Source organism: Leuciscus leuciscus, assembly GCF_965113295.1.
Source record: "Leuciscus leuciscus genome assembly, chromosome: 2".
Taxonomy (NCBI): Eukaryota; Metazoa; Chordata; class Actinopteri; order Cypriniformes; family Leuciscidae; genus Leuciscus; species Leuciscus leuciscus.
Genome location: NC_138726.1, coordinates 4,229,533 through 4,253,824, shown reverse-complemented (window position 1 = coordinate 4,253,824; position 24,292 = coordinate 4,229,533). Strand labels below are relative to the sequence as shown.

General features: G+C 37.8%; 1 protein-coding gene across 1 annotated transcript; it reads right to left on the bottom strand.

Annotated features, from left to right (window-relative positions):
• Positions 1–296: 296 nt before the first annotated feature.
• Positions 297–23,799, bottom strand: pkd1l3 (polycystic kidney disease 1-like 3). Its single transcript, XM_082160907.1, has 21 exons — positions 23,460–23,799; positions 21,372–21,530; positions 19,642–19,733; positions 19,101–19,163; positions 17,313–17,450; positions 17,098–17,201; positions 16,910–17,027; positions 15,618–15,746; positions 14,166–14,385; positions 13,878–14,059; positions 13,568–13,798; positions 11,899–12,000; positions 11,645–11,823; positions 10,331–10,465; positions 8,872–9,074; positions 6,207–6,397; positions 5,967–6,102; positions 4,305–4,497; positions 3,619–3,835; positions 1,116–1,200; positions 297–1,027 (listed from the first exon to the last, which is right to left on the bottom strand). Exons 1-21 carry the CDS (start codon positions 23,773–23,775, stop codon positions 981–983), a joined length of 3,240 nt encoding a protein of 1,079 aa, XP_082017033.1. The 5' UTR covers positions 23,776–23,799; the 3' UTR covers positions 297–980.
• Between the last annotated feature and the right edge of the window lie 493 nt (positions 23,800–24,292).

Below are 24,292 nucleotides of genomic sequence, written 5' to 3'. Positions count from 1 at the left end.
GTGTGTGTGTACAGCCCTGTGCTTATCTTCCATATGAGTGCATTCACTGCGCTATCAGTTTAACCAAGTACAATTACAGCAGTAGTTTTGTGTGTGTGTGTGTGTGTGTGTGTGTGTGTGTGTGTGTGTGTGTGTGTGTGTGTGTGTGTACAGCCCTGGGCTTATCTTCCATATGAGTGCATTCACTGCGCTATCAGTTTAACCAAGTACATTTACAGCAGTAGTTTTGAACTATTCCGTTGATCATAACTGCATTGAATGTCAAATTTTTTTTTTTTCAATGATACACTGAAATGCATTGGAAAATAAGTGTTTTATTGAAGATATACTAAAATACATTTTACAGAGTATTTATGGAGTTAATTGAGACATAATAGTGAATATTCAAGTTTTTTTTTAATGTAATATAGCTCTCAGACTAAGATGACACTAAGCAAAATCTCAACAATTACAGCAGAAACACAGCAGCACTATAGTTACCAAAATGTGAGTGTTATGGGAATCTGCTCTTCTAGTAATTTAAATAATGTCTAGAATGATACTGAACACCAGAATGTAGATCTATATATATTTTCAGACAGTCATTTTTAAAACTATGTTATTTTTCAAACAACATTATTGCTATTTATTGCATAAAAAGCCCACTTTTGTTTTTTTATTTGATCAGAAAAAATGAACCTTGATGAGAGTGTTGAACTGAAGACCATTGTTACCGTAACGGTATTGACTAAATAGCTTTTTTTTTGATACAAAGTTATGTACACATAGGTATTTTACTAAAATACTAACATGAAAAATAAAGTCTGCCTACACAAATGGATTATAAACTGCAAGAGACAGTGAGACGCCGATCATTTACATAGTTATGAAAATGGCATCCTCTGTTCCCAACACCAACATCTAGAATAAAATTGGGTGAGTTTGATGACATCTCAAACCAAGCATTTTCCTTCTCGATTTGAATTTGAGGCGCGACATAATCAGGATATCGATCTCCCAGAGTATTCCTCACATTTTTCCTTTTGCTCTGTAAAATCGCAACAAGGCATTCATATTAATATGGTAATACTGTTGGGATATTGGCACAGAAAAGGTTATTTAGTGCATGTTCTCACCCTGCAGGAGCAGTTCGACCTCCTCGTTGTTCTCCACAGCTACTGGCCTCAGGATCATGGCAAAGAAGATCGCCACAAATATCACCTGTCATCCATAACAGTTATGAAAGAGAACAGTAATCTCAATTGTATCTCCTAGACTTAGTTTGAGAGCAAACAGAGATGGTTGCTTAAAGGAATAGTTCACCTATATAATATATAAATACATTTACTCATTCTCAGTACTCACATTCATTCGTACTTAAGAATGCATTATTCATTTACTAGTTTCGAAAAATATAGAGGTTTGTTTTGAGAGGAATGTGTAGCCCACAAATTACATAGACGGCTTTTAAGGGCCCCGATATACTAAATAATATAAGTCAAATCGAAGAACAAACTGGTGTGACGTCATTTCAAACGAAATGAAATTTGTTTGGAGCTCGAATCAGCTTGGTAAACGCCTTTGAACTACCATTGGTCCGTATTGATGATGTAATAGGTGGGTGTGGCTCTGAGGCTCCGCCTTCTTTGAGGTGTAAATCTACGGTAAATTGCTTCTGTTCAGTCCGTCGAGGTCAGACGCGAGTAAAAACATGAACGCACTGGAGAGACGCTTTATAGTAGAAACTGTTGTATGGACACACAATGGTTTTTTTTGCCTAGGCAGGACAGGTTTTTAAATTTTTTTTAGTTAAGATGCTATTTGTGCTATAATACAGAAGTTCCGCAGAGCTGTTACTAGTATCTGATTTTGCAAATAGTTTGTTTCTGAATAAAAAAAGATGCCGAGACAGTGTAATGTACTTGCTCTGGTTCTAATTTTGGATGAAGAGATATGCTTGTTGTTGTCGTTTGTTATCGTTGTACAAGCGCGATGTGGCGGTTGGTTGGTGTGGTATTTGTCCCGCCCCTCCTCCACTGTGATTGGATGGCTGGGTAAAAAGTGACAGTGATGAGTGCTGCGTTTTACCCAAAGTTGAACATTCTTCACATGCCTCGTCACACTGCTGCCATTTAAAAAAAATCCCACTGAGAACATTTGGAAAAATGCACAAGCCTCGGGGAAAAAAACGCTCTGGTGGACACAAGGCCTAAAGAAATCTACTGGATCAAATGCTGTTTAAATAAACGTCATGTGACTTTACCGGAGAGCTAACTCGCAGAGCTGATGCTAACATATCCATATCACTATGATCAGATGCTTTCTTAATGGCTGTTTTCTCACCGCTGTCATTATTTAGTTATGGATAGAATGGCGTTCAGCACATATTTCGCGTCCGGATGTTTGCTACCAGCAGAGCCGATCAGCCCTATACGCACACTACGCAAGGTGCGTAGGGCCCCGCAAATGACTCAAGGCCCCGCCTCCCCCTCGTGTCAAAGCGTATCAATGTTTACAATATCGATGAGAAAATAAAGCGGAACTATCCTTCTGGTCACAAAAAGAGAGAGAAAAAAACACCATGAGAGTTAATTGCGGCAACAGTTATCAGGTAGACTTGTGTGCTCTCCTCTCAAAGTTTGATGTCAGCAAAGAACAGTAGGCTAAAGTTAAGTTGATGTGAGTTGATTTATTATGTTTAATAAACGACAAAGGACAACGGTGTTTGTTTATAAACTGCAGCTCGGTAAAGATAACCGCGTCGCGCGTTAACATGCGTTCATATGCGCGTGCAGGAAATGAAACGCGCACTTTCCAGCAGATACATCTGTTGTGAGTCAGGACCAGTACAATATGGGCGTGATGGCACTCCTCATTATAGTTTTAAAACAAGATGATGATTATCTAGTCGTTCAGTCAAGGTTTAGTTACAACTCTGCACTAATGCAATATGGAAAGCAATGTATTGACATTGACTATTGATAGGCTCCATTGAATTTAAAATGTTGATTGGCTGGAGATTCTGGTCAATATGGATGCACATCCCTCAGTAAAAATAATAACCATCAAGTATCAAGAATTACTTTTATCATTTAAAACACAGTGATATGCTATGGCGCCATTTTAGCTTTTATTCAATCACAGGATATGCATTTTTGATATCAATAATTAAATTTGTAATATTTAAAATGTGAATTCTTGATATTAAGAATGAACTTTTTACTAGTAACAATGTCTTCTGATATCAGGAATTACATTTTCACTAGAACTAAAGGGATTGTTGTTGGAGGCAAATGGTTCATGGCTCACGGGTCAGGTACCGTATGAGGGCCCCTAAACAGAATTTTGCTTAGGGCCCCAGGGAGGTCAGGATCGGCTCTGGCTACCAGTAAACCACTGATCATGTGTTTCAAACTACATTTTACCCCTAAGCGAAGAACGAAAAAGAACTTCGCCGTGAGTATATCGGCTCTTTTGTCCTTTTTGGAGCTTGAAAAAACAGCTGTATGAACATTGTTCTGTGTTTCTTTTGTGTTCCAGTAAAGAATAGCAGATTTTTGGGTGAGCTATTCCTTTAAGTCTCCTGCTTCTCAAGATTATTTTTCCTGAGAAGACCCCAGTAATCATCCTGGTTCTTACCTTAAGGGGCTGCAAGATGAAGATGCTTTGGACAAGCGATAATGAAAGAGTGATCACCCACTGTATGGATGACTCCTTTCCATACTTGAGGCCATAAAGCAGGGTAAAGAAGGTGGAAAAACCACTCATGGTAAAAAGCAGGAACCAGCCAATAAAAAGAAACCACCAAGGCAACCACCAACCCTGTTTCTTCTTCTCTACTTGCACAGATGGTAGACTGGAACAAAATTCACAAAAAACAAATTGCAATTCTGACTTTTTTTCTCACATTTGCGAGTTTATATCTCACTGTTCTGACTTTATAACACAAATTGCGAGTTTATATCTCGTAATTCTGACATTTTTTCTCAGAATTGAGATATAAACTCGCAATTGCAAGTTATAAAGTCAAATTCTAAGGAAAAAATACGTTTTTCATCAGAATTGCTAATTTATATCTCACTATTCTGACTTTATAACACGCAATTGCGAGAAAAAAAGTCAGAATTGTGAGATGAAAAGTCGCAATTACCTTCTTTGTTTTTTATTCTGTGCCGGAAACAGGCTTCCATACATATCAGTGCATTTATACAGTAATTTTTTTGGTAGCAAAAGTGCAGCTTTTAACAGCACTTCTTGAGTTGTCAAGTAAAATTTTTTTACATTTTAAATACAATAGGAGAAGCTGCAGAGGAAACCGTCCTGACCTTTGGGGAGTGAACTGGACAGACGCTATTTCAGCTTTCTTCAGCAGATCACCGACCCTTCCACGAGCCTCCCGAAGCTCTTCATTAAGAAATAAACCCTTTTCTCCCACGTGCTCCAGTAGGTGAGAAATGTGGCTCAGCGAATAGAGCACGAAGCGGCTGCAGTACGACCAATGAGGGTCACCACTTTCCACTGAATGGGAACACACAATAGAGCTATGATGAGTCCTTGTATAATATAAAACATGCACATTTAAAAAACAATTCTAATGAGAACTATTTAGTTTTACTTCTAAGGTGAAGTATTTCGTTTTTAGTGGAATTACAAAAATAAATCATATTTTCAAACAACCTTGCAAACCTTCCCCAACTCAAACATCACAAACACAGCTCTTGCTTATGAAGGTTTATCTCAACAGGTAAAAGTAGGCTACTTTCAAAAAAAGGTTTTTTTTTGCCCGATCTCTCCACCTGCTACAGTAGCCACGCCCCAATCTCTCCACCTGCTACAGTAGCCACGCCCCAATCTTTCCACCTGCTACTTAAGCCATGCCCCACACCCTCCGCCTGCTACAGTAGCCACACCCCAATCTCTCCACCTGCTACTTAAGCCACGCCCCAAACCCTCCGCCTGCTACAGTAGCCACACCCCAATCTCTCCACCTGCTACTTAAGCCACGCCCCAAACCCTCCGCCTGCTACAGTAGCCACGCCCCAATCTCTCCACCTGCTACTTAAGCCACGCCCCAAACCCTCCACCTGCTACAGTAGCCACACCCCAATCTCTCCACCTGCTACAGTAGCCACGCCCCAATCTCTCCACCTGCTACAGTAGCCACACCCCAATCTCTCCGCCTGCACCGGAAGCCACGCCCCAAACCCTCTGCCTGCTACAGTAGCCACGCCCCAAACCCTCCACCTGCTACTTAAGCCACGCCCCAAACCCGCCGCCTGCTACAGTAGCCACACCCCAATCTCTCCACCTGCTACAGTAGCCACGCCCCAATCTCTCCACCTGCTACAGTAGCCACGCCCCAATCTCTCCACCTGCTACTTAAGCCACGCCCCAAACCCTCCACCTGCTACAGTAGCCACACCCCAATCTCTCCACCTGCTACAGTAGCCACGCCCCAATCTCTCCACCTGCTACAGTAGCCACGCCCCAATCTCACCGCCTGCTACAGAAGCCACGCCCCAAACCCTCCGCCTGCTACAGTAGCCACGCCCCAAACCCTCCACCTGCTACTTAAGCCACGCCCCAAACCCTCCACCTGCTACAGTAGCCACACCCCAATCTCTCCGCCTGCTACAGTAGCCACGCCCCAATCTCTCCACCTGCTACAGTAGCCACGCCCCAATCTCTCCACCTGCTACTTAAGCCACGCCCCAAACCCTCCGCCTGCTACAGTAGCCACGCCCCAAACCCTTCGCTTGCTACAGTAGCCACGCCCCAAACCCTCCACCTGCTACAGTAGCCACGCCCCAAACCCTCCGCCCGCTACAGAAGCCACGCCCCAAACCCTCTGCCTGCTACTGAAACCAGTATTTTGTACTAAAATAACAATGATTTGAGTAATACGCATCATGAGTAAATGTAAATGACACTAACATAATGCTAAATATAACACATAGAAATGAAATGTGTAGTACTGATCAAGGAACCTTGCATAATCTGAAGGACCTCATTCACTTTCTTCAGGGCCCAGAAAAGATCACCACTTGTTTCAGGCAGTATCTCTTTGGCAGCCAGATTGTTTTTTGGGCTTTTGCTGAGATGATTTAACAGTCCTATGGTTTCCTTAGAGTAAGAACAGAACATTCACACATAATGCATACAATACATACTCGAGAGAGTTATTCGATAGAGCCGTTATTCTGCTTCAGAACTACTTCTACAAGTACCTTCATGATGGTGTTCATAGACACAGCAGCAGCTCCTTTAGTTTTCTTGGAGGAGTCAGCCTTGTCTTTCTTCAGGAGAAAACGAGGTTTGATGTGTCTGAAGATAGTAATGATGAGGATGTTGATGGGGAACATGAAAAGACCGCTCTCTACGGCTACCATGAACTCCTGCCATGTCAGCTGAAAAGAGCCTGTAAAATTCAAGAAAATATTTTGTGTACTGATGTATATTTTCAGTAAAAATAATATAAATAAATATATACTGATATTATCTTAGAACTTTGGCGACAACACTACAGTAGTTTGTTTAATTGTGTTAAGAGTGAGTCCTATACTGTGAGTAAAGTTGACAGCACAGATATAATTCTGTCACTTGAAGTTTTCAAAGCAATTTGCAAATTGTCTAATAATAAAGCTAGTGGGTTGGATGGTGTTGCTACTGAGCATTTAAAGTTTGCAGGTGCGAGGTTGGCTCCACTGCTTTCTATCCGTTTTACTGCTTTTCTTGTAAATGTTTTTTTGCCTGACTCAATGTTAACTGTCTTGTTAGTTCCTGTGGTCAAAGACAAAACTGGGAAAGTCAGCAGTTCTGACAATTACAGACCAATAGCATTGGCCATAGTGTCAAAAATAATGGAAAAAATCCTGCTGGACAGGATCACAGAATTCTTTTTAGATCTACGGATAACCAGTTTGGTTTTAAGGCTATGCTGGGCACAGACATGTGTATATAAGCTCTTAAAGAGATAATTGCTAAATATAAAAACCAGAGCTCCTCCATTTTTATGTGTTTCTTAGATGCATCTAAAGCATTCGATAGAGTAAACCACAGAAAATTATTTATTAAATGAATCCAAAAAGGTGTACCTTTGAAAGCGATGCATAAGGATGTAGTGTAACGGCGCCCAGATCCAGGAATGCACTAATATTTTGTTGGTAGTAACAGTTTATTACAATTATTAGTTAACACTAAGTTGTCAACACTTCGAAAAAAATAATAATTCGTCGTTACACTACATCCTTATGCATCGCTTTCTGCCAGGACTTTTACGTGCTTTTCTCAACTCAGTGAAGTGACGTCTGGGTTAGCGGTAGCATTAGCCATCAGGCAAGTGTTATTTAAATCAACTCCTGATGTACTTACAAACTTTCCAATGCCTCGTTTTATGAGTACAGAACCTATTTGTACGACTGTAGAAGTTTGGTACCATTCTGGGCATTATTAGTGGGGTAATTTACCAGATACAAATTGGAGCCAATAGCGCCTGCACTAAACCATCCGGCTGATGTCTCTAAATAAGCTCTAACTTTAATAATGTTCAACCAAGGGAAAAAAGGCTTCTGGGGGGGGGGGGGGGGGTGTTTGGCTCGAGGTCATGGTGCAAAGGACCCTAGGTTGATTTTACTCCGAACCATCCCTTTAACCTACTGGTATACACAGCAAACGATGCAGATCAAATGGGGGAACAGTGTGTCTGCTGTGGGGGGGGGTCTTGTCCCCAGTTATGGTCTAGAACAGGACATACAGTATAATGCAACTAAGAGTGCTATCATGATCTGTAGGACCAAGGAAGACAAGTTTATGACATTTCCGGACTTCTTTCTGTCAAATGTTGTGCTTGAGGTCACAAGGAAAATCAAGTATCTTGGGCATATCTTCACAGAGGACATGTCTGATGATGAAGACATTTTTAGACAGTGTAGAACTTTGTACGCCCAGGCTAATACTCTCGCACGGAAGTTTGGACACTGTACAGACAATGTTAAGATGACTCTGTTTGAGACATATTGTCCATCTCTGTACACGGCCCATCTTTGGACTAACTATAAAAAGCCAGTCTGCAAAAGCTGCACAATGATGCTTGTCGTGTGCTTTTAAAGCGACCAAGATGGACTAGTGCGAGTGAAACGTTTGTCACAGATCGAATTAACACTCTACAAGCAACTTTGCGAAAGTTAATGTATAGCTTTATCTGTAGGTTAAATAAATCTGAGAATTAAATAATTATGTCACTAACAAATATTAGATTTAGTGCAGTCCGCTACCAGTCCAAGCTGTGGAGGCACTGGTACAGCTGTCTCTAAAATGCCTGTTTAATTGTGTGTGTGTCTTGTTTCTATACTGGACCATGAGTCTGGAATAAAGTTGAATTTAAAATAAAAATAAAAATAAATAAAAAGTGCTGTCAAAATTAACATGTTAACGCATGCAATCAATTAATTAATGGTTGTTGAAGCCTAAATTCTATGTTGAATCAAATCAAATATTCTTTTTCTAAATCTACTTTTTGTAATGTCTATCTGATGCTTTAAAATTATTAAAATTATCTTTCGGGGGTAATTACTCAGCCAAATTTGCGTTTAATAAGATTAAGTAATAAGATTAAGTGTATATATATATATACACACATACACACACACACACACACACATACACACACACACACATACATAGAGATATATACATAGAGATATACTGTATATTATAAAATATATATGTGTAATGATGAACATAAATTAATAAGCAACCGAACAGAACTTGCTCCCTCAAAAGCATGACTCTCTCAAACACGATGCGTTCCAGAGTGCTGTTGAGAGTGAGACGTCACATTTGAGCGTTACATAATCTCAGCAAATGAAACATGCAGCTGGGAGGTTTTCTGACCTATCTTTAGAAGGACAGGAGACTCTGCGTCAGTGGGAATGTTCCAGAACATGATGTTGATGGCCATGGTGCAGAGCAGCAGAGACATGCAGCACGAGACTCTCTGCACGCGTGTGAAGGGACTGCGCCGGGGCGGGTCCACGATCGACACCCAGATGTGCTCGTCCCGGAAGCCAGAAGATGTCCGGGTCTGGAAGATATTCCTGGGATGGGGTGGTTTAGTTATATGTATCCAAAATATTTTAATATGTGCACTACCACTCTTAAGTCTGGTTGATTCTCAGTGTCTTAAAGGCTTGTTGTGCTGAATATAGTGCTGATATTGGGTACACATTATTTCAATGGTCCACTTTAGACATTCTCCTAACTACAAGTAACTTTGCAACTACATGTCAACTAGCATTCACTATAGTATTAGTATTTTGATCCTCCTCAACAGACATTCGACTGACTATGAGTAACTTTCCATCTACATGTCGACTTATTCTACTAAACTGAACCCTAACAGTCTACTAATACTTAGTTAGTTGACCTGTAGCTGCAAAGTTAAAATTGTAATTATAATTGACATATTTTATTGTAAATTTAAAAGTAATGCATTACTTTACTAGTTACTTGAAAAAAGTAATCTGATTACATAAACCCAACACTGTTAAAGAATGAGTACTTGTGTATCCAAACGTTTGACTGGTAGTGCAGGTATAAGTTTAATAATTAAACATATAGTTTTTGGTGTTAAGATGAGTTTTGGTCGATCGGATCACAAGTGGACGACTTTAAATACAGATGTAAACAGGGTCTGAAACATTTTGAGCTTGTCCACTTTTGACAACTTCCAGAGGTCGAAACCGGATTGCTTTCGTAGTGTAAACGCTCATGTGATTGAATGTGTTCAAATAGCCACTAAAGACCGTATTCTCTCCGTCTACTGATCTAATGCGGGAACATTATGGGAAGAGCTCTAGCCAGACGGGATTTAAACTAGACCCAAGTTTGGTTTGAAGATGAAAAACGTACCAAACACAAGGTTCTCTCACCATTCCTGATTTCTAACACACATTAGCTCGAAACATCTGAAAAAACACACACATTACCCTCCAATAGACCATTCCCTCTCACCATTCCTGATTTCTAACACACACTCACAGCGTTCGGCTGATCTTGTGTGTGTCAGAGCAGAAACTAAAGCTGATGATCTCTGTGTGTTTTTCCGTCATTTCTGTGCGCATTCATATGTAAATTGTATGAGCCTATTCTGTCCATTAGCTCGAAAGATCTGAAAAAACACACACATTTACCCAGACCCTCCCCTCGAAGAAATCAAGACAAAAGTGGCTGAAAGTGGACAAAAGAGACCGGATTAAAACACCAGGTGTAAACAGGAATGTGTCTGCCTCGTCAACTGGTGATCCGATCGACCAAAACACATCTTAATACCAGGAGTAAACAGTGTTTTTACCCAAAGCTTGCGATTTCATTAATCTTGGCTGAGTTGAAGGTCCTCTCGCACGTTTCGCCTCTGAGCCAGGAAGAGCACAGAAAGTGTGAGACCTCCAGCGTCTGTAAATCCTGCATCTGCACTTTATCCAAGTACCTGACGGAGAACATTCTGATGCTTTAGACGTACGCAACCCAGTTCATTCATAGGCATATTTCTCTCACCCATCACTCATCATTGCAGCTTCAAAAGAGTTCAACATTTATGATAAATGTTTGGAAAAGCATATTCTTAGATATCAGATTCATTGTCCTCGTCGATAGAGGAAATGTATTTTCACAGACAGTACCAGGAGCAACATTCAACATGCATAATATGCACATACTACACAGAATACACATATTTTTGTACATATAAATAGACATATTGCACACAAAATAAAATAAAATAAATCATGCATTCTGTGATTTCAACACTCTTATAGCTGAGAGTACAAAACTTTTCTCTAAGCATGATTTTATAAATGCATTTATTCATTATAGAGTTATTTATTTTGGACCCACTGTATATTAAGTGTCTTTAACTACTATGTACGTACTCACATTTAAATGACTCATTTGATACAATGCATGTGTGCATACATGTTTTTACAATGTACTTATATTTAAAAAAAATATGTACATGTAATTACAGCTATAATTATTCGCATTTAACCCACCCTTAAACCTACCCATACCACTAAACCTGTCCTAACCTTACCCGTATCCCCTATTGCAGTACAACATCAATACAATAAATTATGGAAGCTTGTTTCCACCACAGAATAAAACATTTTAAAAGATAATTGCGACTTTTTATCTCACAATTGCGAGTTATAAAGAAAGAATTGTGAGATATAAAGTCAGAATTGTGAGATATAAAGTCAGAATTGCATGATTTAGTTGCAATTGCGTGTTATAAAGTCAGAATTGTGAGATATAAAGTCAGAATTGCATGATTTAGTTGCAATTGCGTGTTATAAAGTCAGAATTGTGAGATATAAAGTCAGAATTGCGAGATATAAAGTAGCAATCACCTTTTTTATTTTTTATTCTGTGGCGGAAACAAGCTTCCATAATGAATACATTGCACCGAACAATAAATATTTTACTTTACGTATGGACAAAATAGTTAAAGACACCTAATATAAAGTGGGACCTTTAAGATTAAATGAAATACAAAAGGAATACTAAGCCACACAAAATACTCAGCTAATTTTAAAGTGTACTCTGTTTCCGCCTTGCTATGCAAACATAAGAAAACCCATGCAAAAAGCCAGGACATACAGACACCTACCAGTCAGGGCTTCTCCCCGAGTTGTCATGCGATATCTCAATGCTCTGCGGTTCTCCGAGAGAGAAGGGTAAACTGAGCAGAAACACATCCACACCTCCTCTCTCAAACACTGGCTTCTCAGGGTCAGACAAGTGGTAAGGTTCACTCTGTCCTTCGGTGAACTGGAGGGTCACCATTACCTGGCAAAAGAAAGACTTTAGTAATGCGCCTTCTAAACGTAGCAAAAATAAAGAAATAATAAATAATAATATCACCTTAGCAGTGGTGCCAGCCCCTCTTCTGTGGCCTGTCTGCACATACAAAAGGTAGTTGTATTGGGCACACGGATGATTGTCCTCCAAAAGAGTCATCTTACGCTGTGGACACAGACATTTAACCACGTTTCAGACGTATGTTACTAGAATCCTGCATGGTGTATCAATGGATACAGTGGGATCGGCTGATTTCTACAGCATTAACCCTAAAATAGGCGACGCAGGAAAAATGTCGGTCTCATTTCTTGTAGGTTTCATGTTGAAATGGTGTTTGTTGTGAATATTTAGATCTGGTGACTTCGTTCATACATTCTTTGTTTAAATAATGAGCCGCATTTAAAAACAACATGACCACCTGTATAGTGGGAAATTTACTCACTTTCAGATAAAAGTTTAATATTTCACATATTTACTATATTTGGAGGGGACATACATGTTTAAAATGTTGTTTTTAAGTGTTAGCTTATTTCGTTTATGTTGAAATTTTATGAATTTAATTTTGAGATTTTTCATAATCTGTCTGTAAATGTCTGTGATACCTCGCCCCTTTGTGGGGTAGAAATTCATTAAAAAAATAATTGTTTTGCAACATGTTAATAAAACTTTTTAAACATTTATTCTCTCATAACTTAAACTAAACATTCTTTGTAAAATTCTGTTGAACAATAAGTATAATGCTTTTTTATGAATATATTAGCCTACAGTATCCTATTTAATTCACACATTTCTAGGGCCTATAAATTATGAATATGATCAAAACTTTTCTGAAAAACCTATTGTACACAATCTACTTCATACCTTCTGTCCTCTGATAGTTCATACTTTTTTTATCAAGTAAAATCTTTTTTGCTCAGAAATCTTAAATGATTTTTATAAAGTAAATGTAAGATAAACATTTACTGGACTGAAGCAACCTGGGTTTACTTGATTATTCATGCATTATTTTATATATAAATGTTTTCATGTTAATGTAAATGTCAAATATGACAAGTCAGGCTTTTGGGGAACATTTTCCATCTCTCAATTATCATTGATTTGCAATGAAATGCATGTATATGCCATACAATAGTTGTATTACTTGTGTCCTAATAAAATGGAAGCAATAAAATATTTTTTTATTTAAAAAATAAATTATTTATTTATAGCAATAAACAAATTTTCTGATGTCTCTTTATGGTCTTGCCATTTTTAGGGTTAAAATTCTGTTTTGTGAGACATTCTTAGTAAATCCAATATAAGAAGAGTAATTGTGAAATATAAACTCAGAATTCCGGGGGGAAAAGTCAGAAATGCGAGTTATAAACTCTAAATTGCGAGGAAAATTCAGAATTGTGAGTCATAAACTTGGAATTGCGAGAAAAAGTCAGAATTGTGAGAAACTCGCAACTGAATTTTTTTTTTCAAAAATCAGAATTGTGAGATATAAACTCGTAATTGCGAGGAAAGTTCAGAATTGCGAGTTATAAACTTGGAATTGCGAGGAAAAGTCAGAAATTGTGAGAAACTCGCAACTGCAAAAAAAAGTCGGAATGGGGAGTCTGTACAGTCTTTGACTGTAAGATTATGGGACTTTGTCAGATGTTTTATCATCCATTAGGTGAAAACCGTAGCTAGAGCCTCTACCCTCAACAAGCCAAACCAGTGTGTGAAGAAGACAAGTAAACTGTACCGTTCTCAGAGCTTTGCGGTCGGCGTACCAGGCCCACATTACACCCACGAGGTAAAGGGCGAAGAAGCAGCCGAGTAAAACCGCCACTATATAGTTCTGGTCTATTGTGGCAAACAAAGCTGCTGTCTGGGAGAGATCAACCTGGTTGGGCATCACAAAGAAGGAGCTCCCGAAGAACGTTGTGTGGTTGCACAAGCAGTGAGTTAGATTCGGCATTGTATTGGGACCAACCTTCGAAAAGACATCAGATCATAAATGTTATGAAAAGACAGTGTATATTACTAACTGATCAGCGATTATGAAGTCTTACCATGCAGCCCTCTCGACTCCAGTCTCCAAGACCCTGGTCCCAAAACAGGCACTTGGTTACAAAAACTGAGATTTGGAAGGTCACCGTCTCACTTGAGGTGTAATCATTTGGTAATATCGACACCTTCCAGGTCCCATCGACTTGCTTTGTCATATCCGGGGTGATCAGCCAGCGATAACCATCTATTGCACAAAATAAGACTGAATTGTGTCAATAAGAATTTACATTGAGTATCTATCTAGTACATGCAATACTATTCATTTTATATATGCATTTCCCAAACTTTACCTTTGTAGGTCACGATAGTGCTTTGATTCAAAAAGGTGGTGTTTGCCTCATCGGGCGGGTACAGGGTAAAACTGAGAGTTATGTTTTGGTTTGGTATTGCTGTAACAACTACGGTCACGTTTCCGTCTGAGATGTTGAACGTTGAGGTGACAGCGAACCCTTGTTTCCAGGTTATATCCACAACTTCGGGCTGAGGCGCTTCTGGCCGAGGCAGATATATCTGTACAGAGAGACGTATCAGTAACTACTTATTTTACTTCCAATGAACTCTTTCCCATCTAACAGTGTGTTTTCACTGTTAGATGGTAGGGGGCGCTATTACACATCTTCTGAAAGAGCGATAACATAGCATATAGCATATGTAATCATATAGAACGCTATCATCAACATTAAACAGCATGTAAATCAAAACTGCCTGATGTTACTGAATGAAATGTCGACCCAGGACGAGCTACAGGAGCTTTGGGGTGTTGATGGACTCGATCGACTCCATCTGTGTTTTGATCATCATTCTGAATCACATCTGGATGTTGTCTTTGACAAAAACGTGATTTTCTCAGCTTTTTGCACAAAATGTTGCTTTTTTTTTTATGAAACGTCCCCAAATTCAAGTGTTGATAAAAAATAATGCATAAAGCTAGAATAAAACGGCATTTTTGTTTAAAAGCAGTTCTTTCCTTTGATGCATGTTCAGATATTCATACAACCAAATATTCTGGGGGCCGTGAAACTTTTGTGAAAATGATCAAGAACGCTGGTGGTGGCTGGCAACTTTCTTTTTTTTTCAAATGCTGGCGGGAAAGAGTTCAACTAAATTCAATTATTTTATTTTATTTAAAAAAATTACAGCACTTTTCACAATACTTGTTGCAAGGGGAGCATGTCTATGTTCCCACAGCCCTATGTTCCCACAGCCCTAACCCTAACCCTAACCCTAACATACCTAATCCTACCCCTCACAGGAGGGAGACTTGTCTGATATGTTATTGGGCTATCCCTGTACCAGTCCAAGCACTAAAACCTACCCTTCGTGGGGGAATTAGGCTTGATTGTTTGACATACCTAAAACCTACCCCTCACAGGAGGGAGACTTGTCTGGGATGTAATTGGGCTATCCCTGTACCAGCACAAGCACTAAAACCTACCCTTCATAGGGGACATAGTTAAATGAGAGAACATAGGACTGTGGGAACATAGGGCCTAATTCTCGAAATTTTCAGTAAAAAAAAAAATTCTTAGAAATGTGGGAACATAGGGCCATGGGAACATAGGGCCGTGGGAACATAGGGCTGACCCCGTTGCGGGGCAGCTTGACATAAAATAATGCCCTACAAACTTCAATGAGCAAGTCAAATGCTTCTGTGTTCAATATTCACATACATCAAATTGATGATGTGAGCTCACTAGGGTTCTCTAATATGTGATCAAATGAGTTCAGTTATTTATTTTCACCTCAATGTTCTCTGTGAGATTTGTGAATTTGACTGCAGAGTTTCCCTGTTGCAAAGAAAAGCTGCAAGTTGATCCAGTGATGCTTTCGTTGGACTTCATTTCCAATGGATTCTCTTTAAATTGGAAAAGCTGTAAGAATAAAGTTTTTAAAAAATGTTGTTAGTCATGATTGTAGAAAATGATTGTAAATGGTCTCTATATGACAGGTGACTGGGTTAAAAACAATAAGACTGCTTGAAGAGGTCAGCCGAAAAGAAGAGGTGGAATTATTACACCATATTACATACCTACATTTTACAAAACACTTTTGTTTAGCTATGCATTTACTGAATGAGCACTGTGCCGCTGTTCGTCCGACTGTACTGTACTGTATTTCATTTTATTTTTCTAAACTGTTTTAATTATTCGTATTTATTTTTCTTATTTTTATTTCTTCTATGTAAAGCACTTTGAATTGCCATTGTGTATGAAATGTGCTATATAAATAAACTTGCCTTGCCTTGCCTTGCCATATTAAGAAAGTAAATGGGATTAATTTAGTATCTAGTAGGGGTGTAATCAAAACCCTCATGTCACGATTCGAAACATATCACGATACTGAACTCACAATATGATATTATTGTGATACTCAGATTTTGTAAATTGTGTTTTGTAAATAAGTGTTCAATAAAAAAAAGAAAAAATGATTGTGATACTCAGAAATATGATAAAAGGTTCACAAAAAATGAGCTGTTGATTAAAATGCTAAATTTGGAATTACATTTTTGGTGTAAATGAATAAGCTTGGACTTGGTGCACAGGACAATAGTCCTTCGGATGAGACGTTAAACCGAGGTCTTGACTCTCTGTGGTCATTAAAAATCCCAGGATGTCTTTCGAAAGAGTAGGGGTGTAACCCCGGCATCCTGGCCAAATTTGCCCAGTGGCCTCTGTCTATCATGGCCTCCTAATCATCCTCATATACCGATTGGCTTCATCACTGTCTCCTCTCCACCGGTAAGCTGGTGTGTGGTGGGCGTTCTGGCGCAATATGGCTGCCGTCGCATCATCCAAGTGGATGCTGCACATTGGTGGTGGTTGAGGAGATTCCCCCTTCTATGTAAAGCGCTTTGAGTGCCGAGAAAAGCGCTATATAAATGTAATGAATTATTATTATTATTAATAGTAGCCTCAGCCTCATACGTGAGTCACACCCACGGAGTCACGGACCGCTGGCTGAACGTCTGATGCACACTTTTCTGGAAACACTTCAGGAGTTTCAAAGTCGCGATCTGACGCTTAAAAATACACACCTGGACACTGATATTCCCAGAGGGCAGTTGGCTTGTCATTGAAGAAAGATTTGGAAGTTTGCAATATCCTCCATCCACTGAGCCGAATAACTTTCCACCCAGGGCTTTTGAATCATGCCTGTGGAGACACAGCTGGTGAGCCATTGCATATGATAACATAAACCAGTAATCAATCAACTTATAATGACCTGGTGACATAAATGGTGCCTGTTGGAAGTTCCTTGACAACGTTCCCGCTGCTGGCGAGAGCCTTCTCGTAAATGAGGCCGGCAAGAGTAATAAGCTCCTCAAGCTGTTTGATGAACAATAGAAATATCCACAGATCAACAGCTAAAACAATGAAGAGCATTCATCTTTCTCAATCAGCCTCCGAATCATTTGATCCATTGATAACTCGACTTACATCCTCCATGTTCTCAGGTTCACACTCTTGCGAGAACAAAAGCATGGCTGCAGTGCTGTTGACAATTTCAGCAAGCTGGACGCCATCCGTTACCTCGGATTCTTGAAGGTGATCATATATGTTTTTCAGGTATTTGACCTATCCGATTAAGATGTAAAAGAAATTCATTTACATTCATACATCAATGTGCTATGCTGAAAACAAACAGAATATATGGATTACAGATTTTAAAGCAATGAGAATATTATCAGAGGTGTTATTACGCACACAAGGATCAACAATAAGATGTTTTGTTGGCACAGGATCAGTGTGAGAGAGGTTCAGGACAGATCAATGAACTGTTCCTTGGTCTATTGGGCCAATGCTGGGTTGTCATTTTACTTTAGTTGATTATGTACATGTATTAAAGCACGGCAGACTTTTGATATTAAAGGTAGCCTACACTATGCATTTACTGCATGCATTTTGCAGAAAAATATTGTTTTGGTTGTGCTTTGGCTCTGCGTGACTGCAGATGAATATTAGGTTACACTTTATTTTAAGGTGTCATTGTTACAGTGTAATTATATATTTAAGTACTGAGTAATAATAATTAACTACATGTACTTCCTATAGGGTTAGGGTAGGATTAGGTTTTGGTTGAGGGTTAGTTGCATGTAATTATGCATAATTTAATATTTTAATAAAATACCTTACTCGTCTGCTGAGTAATACAAACGTCATCTTCGCATCGCTTTTACAACATTTCAAATCCCTCAGTTCTCGTCATCTCCGAAAAGCCTAACTTATGTTGGTTCTTGTTTTATTACGAGCTCTGCCTCGTTCTCTTTTCTCCAGCAGATTCTCCTCTGTTCTCACACACACACACACACACACACACACACACACACACACACACACACACACACACACACACACACACACACACACACACACTCGATCTGATGTTGGTTCTTGTTTTATTACGAGCTCTGTCTCATTCTCTTTTCTCCAGCAGACTCTCCTCTGTTCTCACACACACACACACACACACACACACACACACACACACACACACACACACACACACACACACACACACACACACACACACACACACACACACACATATGCACACATACACTCAACTAACCTCTGCCACTCCCACACCAGACACACACACACACACACACACACACACACACACACACACACACACACACACACACACACACACACACACACACACACACACACACACACACTCAACTAACCTCTGCCACTCCCACACCAGACACACACACACACACACACACACACACACACACACATACACACTCAACTAACCTCTGCCACTCCCACACCAGACAGGCGGAGCAACTTTTCTCTATTTACGGAAATGACGATATGACGAGTGACGAATGTACGCAATTTGCCACCAAAACTATCCTGACATGTCTAAAATATAAACTCTTATAATCGGCGTGCCATAGTGAATCAAGACAAAAATAATAGAAGCTTGTTTTTCAAACTCTGCTGATCTGAATATGGTAAAGTTATCTTGCTGGCTAACACAAATGAGGATATGGCGAATTAAAAGCCTACTAAATATTTTTTAATTTTTTTTGGTAAAACAACAACAAGAACAACAAAAACGTAATCTTTAGAGAAAAGTATTGATTTGCCATGCATATAAAAAAATGCTACTAAAATCGTACAGGCCAACAGAACAAATATATTTTCGAGCCTTTTTTAAAAATGCTATATGCAATAATATATATTAATAATGTAATGTAATGTATACATCACCCTATTTTCCTTTGACATTTCTTCCGTTGTCGTCTCCAAAACCCTTAACATTTCTTCGGCTCTCTGCAAGATTGACAGAAAGGGTTCGGAGTTCATAAACTGTTGTTGAGATTGTGATTTACTTCATACATCAGTTCTTGTAAAGATGTGGGTAGAATGGGCCTTCATCCTACATCCAACTCATGCACACATTGTTTGGTTATGGTCCAGTCTCTTATAAAAAATACTAAATCTGTTTTGTTATTAACTTCTAACTTCTTATTAACAAAAGACATTTGACATCCTATGTATTGGGCCATTTCAAGAAAGCTCACAGGTGCCTTGTGCATTTCTACAATAAAATCTTTCTTTTAGCTTTTTCATACCCTTATACCGAAATGTATTTTCTTTTCATTTTTTACCCATTTCTTTCTTCAGCCTGCTTTCATGAAACAGATCTGGCTCTGAAGAGGCCACCTTGCTAAAATGATGCAACTGATTATATAAGACATATGCACATATAATCAAAACTGATCTAACAGAATTGAATAACCTCACCAACCTCCAATAGCTGAGTAGTAGATAAACTGCCTTGCATTGACGTTAGTGTGTCAGTAAGGTCTCTGCGGCTCCTCTTCAGGTGTGTGTGTGCATCTGTAACAGCAGAAGAGCAACGTTACATTCTGTTCCATGTGTAAAACAACATGTGTAGTACGCCATCTCAGTCCAGTGATTCTGGGCAATAGTGTGTTGTGTTATGTTATGTTATGTTATGTTATGTTATGTTATGTTATGTTATGTTATGTTATGTTATGTTGTTTTATGTTATGTTATGTTATGTTATGTTATGTTATGTGTTGTGTTGTTTTATGTTGTTTTATGTTATGTTATGTTATGTTTTATGCTATGTTATGTTATATTTTATGTTATGTGTTGTTATATGTTATGTTATGTGTTATGTTTATATGTTATGTTATATGTTGTTATGTGTTATGTTTATATGTTATGTTATATGTTGTTATGTGTTATGTGTTATGTTATGTTATATGTTATGTGTTATGTTTATATGTTATGTTATATTTTATATGTTATGTTATGTTATGTTTTGTTATATGTTATATGTTATGTGTTATGTTTATATGTTATGTTATATTTTATATGTTATGTTATGTTATGTTGTTTTATGTTATGTTATGTTATGTTATGTTATGTTATGTGTTGTGTTGTGTTGTTTTATGTTGTTTTATGTTGTTTTATGTTATGTTATGTTATGTTTTATGCTATGTTATATTTTATGTTATGTGTTGTTATATGTTATGTGTTATGTTTATATGTTATGTTATATGTTGTTATGTGTTATGTTTATATGTTATGTTATATGTTGTTATGTGTTATGTGTTATGTTATGTTATATGTTATGTGTTATGTTTATATGTTATGTTATATTTTATATGTTATGTTATGTTTTGTTATATGTTATGTGTTATGTTTATATGTTATGTTATATTTTATATGTTATGTTATGTTATGTTTTGTTATATGTTATGTGTTGTGTTAAATGTTATTTTATGTTTTATGTTATATGTTATGTTATGTTATGTTATGTGTTGTGTTATGTGTTGTGTTATTTTATGTTATGTTTTATGCTATGTTATATTTTATGTTATGTGTTGTTATATGTTATGTTATGTGTTATGTTTATATGTTATGTTATGTGTTATGTGTTATGTGTTATGTTAATATGTTATGTTATGTTTTGTTATATGTTATGTTATGTGTTATGTTTATATGTTATGTTATGTGTTATGTTTATATGTTATGTTATGTTATGTTATGTTTTGTTATATGTTATGTTATATGTTATATGTTATGTTATGGGTTGTTATATGTTATGTTATGTTATGTGTTATGTGTTATGTGTTATGTGTTATATGTTGTATGTTATATGTTATGTTATGTTTTGTTATATGTTATGTGTTGTGTTATGTGTTATGTGTTGTGTTATGTTATGTTATGTTATGTGTTATATTGTTATATTGTTATATGTTATGTTATGTTGTGTTATATGTTATATTATATTATATTATATTATATTATGTTATATGTTATGTTATATTATGTTATATGTTATATGTTGTTATGTTATGTTATGTTATATTATGTTATGTTATGTTATATTATGTTATATGTTATGTTGTGTTATATGTTATATGTTATGTTATGTTATGTTATGTTATGTTATGTTATGTTATGTTATGTTATGTTATGTTATGTGAGTGTGTGTTGCTGTACCTCGCGTGCAGAGAGAACCGAAGCTCACAGTACAGTTGGGTGTAGTCACCAGCTGAAATGGGTTGATGACCATATAAGTGCAAGCAAATACATCTTTATTCACATCACTGCCATCATTTTTAAGAGCAGAAAATGAGACTGGCGTTGTTGGCTCAAATCCTATAAAAAAAAAATATACATATACATTAAAAATAAAGGTTCAATGGGGTTTGTTCCTCACTGTATGTGGTTTTTGGGAGATTCTTGAGATTAAAAAGTTCTTGAGATTACATAAAGATCCAAAACGGGATACATATGGTTATTTTAAAGTCCTCCAGTGGTGAAAATCAAATTTTGAATCTTGTCTATATGTCTGTTTGGTGTTTTTAATATGCTTTAAGACAAACCATGTGTAAATTCATAAGTCGACACCATCGCTGAGTGTTTCCTCCTTAAAACTGCAGTGAACCAAAGACAGTCTCAAAAACACGCTTTGAAATCGCTGGTGTTTCAAACTACCTTGTAACCAATCAGGGGTGCGTTTCCCGAAAGCATCGTTAGCCAACTATGGTCGCAAGTTCCGTCGTTATCAGCATAGTTCAACGATTTGGTGTTTCCCGAAACCATCGTTCAAACGAACGTTCGCAAACAACATGGCAAACTTGTGTGGTTGGACCGACAGCTCTCGAGCTGTCGTTAGAAGTATAGTTTCTAGTTTACATTAGATGTAGACTGAATAAATCCTTATCTTTAGCAAAATAAGCAAGCTGACATTCAGTACAACCCGTGTTATTTATTTAGAATACATACAAATGTAATTTATGTCTTTTAGTTTGTCAAGAGATTTAAAGCACCGTTTTTGAAGACTGCGCATGTGCTCTACTATGTAAGAACGAGCCAAATATTGAGTCTGGTAATAAAGCAAAATAACTGAGAAAAATTAGAAATGGTCTTCAGATGCCATGTCTGTAACTTATATGACAAAATCTAGCGTTAATTCGATCTCAAACAGATTAATTAAAATAAGTTATTAGTCCACCACGTGCGAGACGTCATAAACCAACGTGGTTGAACGATACTTTGCGACAGACGGTTTCGGGAAACAGTCGTGACTAGCTAGTTGATTTCTCCAACGATGCATCGTACTATGGTAGTTAAGCAGCGAGCTATATAGTTGTACGGGAAACGCACCCCAGATCAACGTGTGATCGTCAACCGGTGGATCTCTGAGCTGAGTGAGTGAGTGGAGGCGGGGCTCATTTGCATATGCATAGAATTTGCAACTTCATTCAAGCTATTTTAAGGCATGAAGAATTTTGTTTCAAGGAAAAAATATTTAAATCTGTCATTTTGTTGATCAAAGGTGAGTAAAATGATTCACAACAGGGGGACATAAAGTTTCATCTTTAAAACTGATTTCTACTCAGCACTGTCAACATTAGAATCTTAATATTTCTGATTTTAGCCTCCTTGTAAATTGCTCTTTCTCCTGTCACTATCTCTCTTATCCCTTACGTATCAATATATGTTTAGATCAAATTGTCTCTATTTCAGCATGATTTCTGCGTGGAATCATGTTAATGTTTTCCCTTTCTCTTGTGTGTGTGTGTGTGTGTGTGTGTGTGTGCTTACTAATATAAGATGCTTTGTTTTTTTGTTTTTACAGTGACTTTTTAACATTCTGTCAAGGGTCTAGAGATAAAAAATAGCATTTTTGGATAATTATGGCACATTTACAGCCGTGTTTATTAATGTGCGCTGCCCCTGTCAACAAATCAACTTAAACATAATAGGTCCTTCAAATCACCACATTGGTTTCTGGGATCTCATAAGGCATCAGACTGTAAAAAACCCTGTATGGAATCATTATTTGTATGTTATGAACAGCATAATACACAGACATCCGGAAAAATATTGCCCTGCCCAATCAAATAAAGTCCTCCATCCAAAATCTAGGAAGTGATTGGAATACAAAACCTCAATCCAAAGTTCTCATGACACTGTTACTGTTACACCTCTCCGCATTAAAGCCTCTGTTTTAGGCACTTTTCTAGTCACATATAAGAAGTACAGATGGTGTAAAGATGGAAAACTGTGAGCTTTACTCACCGCTGATGGAGTTTGTGTACGTCACGTCCCGACTGACCCACAACGGTCCAGTTTCTGTGGCCTGGCTTCGTAAGAGCTCCTTAATCTCATCGTTCAAGTCCCTCAGAAGATGTCCACCTTGTGTTTCACATCTCTCTTGGGCTTGAACCCATGGCATGGATTCTTGAACAAACTCGTACGCTATTCCCTCGTGAGTATCCAGAACTCTCCTTCCATAATCATATTTCTGGCGTCCATTTTCCTCCTTACAAGTTGTAAGCGGCATCAAAACGATTGAAATGCAGCAATAAACAAGCACTTGCTTTGAGGCGGCCATCACTGATAAAAGCTGAAAAGCAACCTTCAGTCCAGGAACGTTTGAGTGGACTAGAAAACAGGGAGTCCACGTACATCTTAGGCAAATCTCAAATCTCACTTTGTGAAAACAGTGAATGTGAACTAACTTCATTAGGGAAATGGGGGCAGGCACTCAAATACATGCAAAGTCTGTCTTTAAACCAAGACTCTCCGAAAGCTTCCACTGCATTGTTATCTATGATTGCAGATTTGTGAAATAAAGACATTTTGATTTTAAGCCACACAATCCTCGGCAGTGATGATGTATATAAAGCCATGGAAGTAGCATGAAAACATGACACGTTTTCATACTTACATTATTCTAATTCTACATTGTGAAATAAATATTGTTGGCTTAACTTAAAAAAGGCCTTGAAATTTTGAGTTCATTGAAATTAAAAATGTGTAGTTACTACAATGAAGGAGATTGATTTAATCAACAGAAATTCAAAATATTATGTTATCTGAACCACATAAATTAAGTTGATTTGACAAAA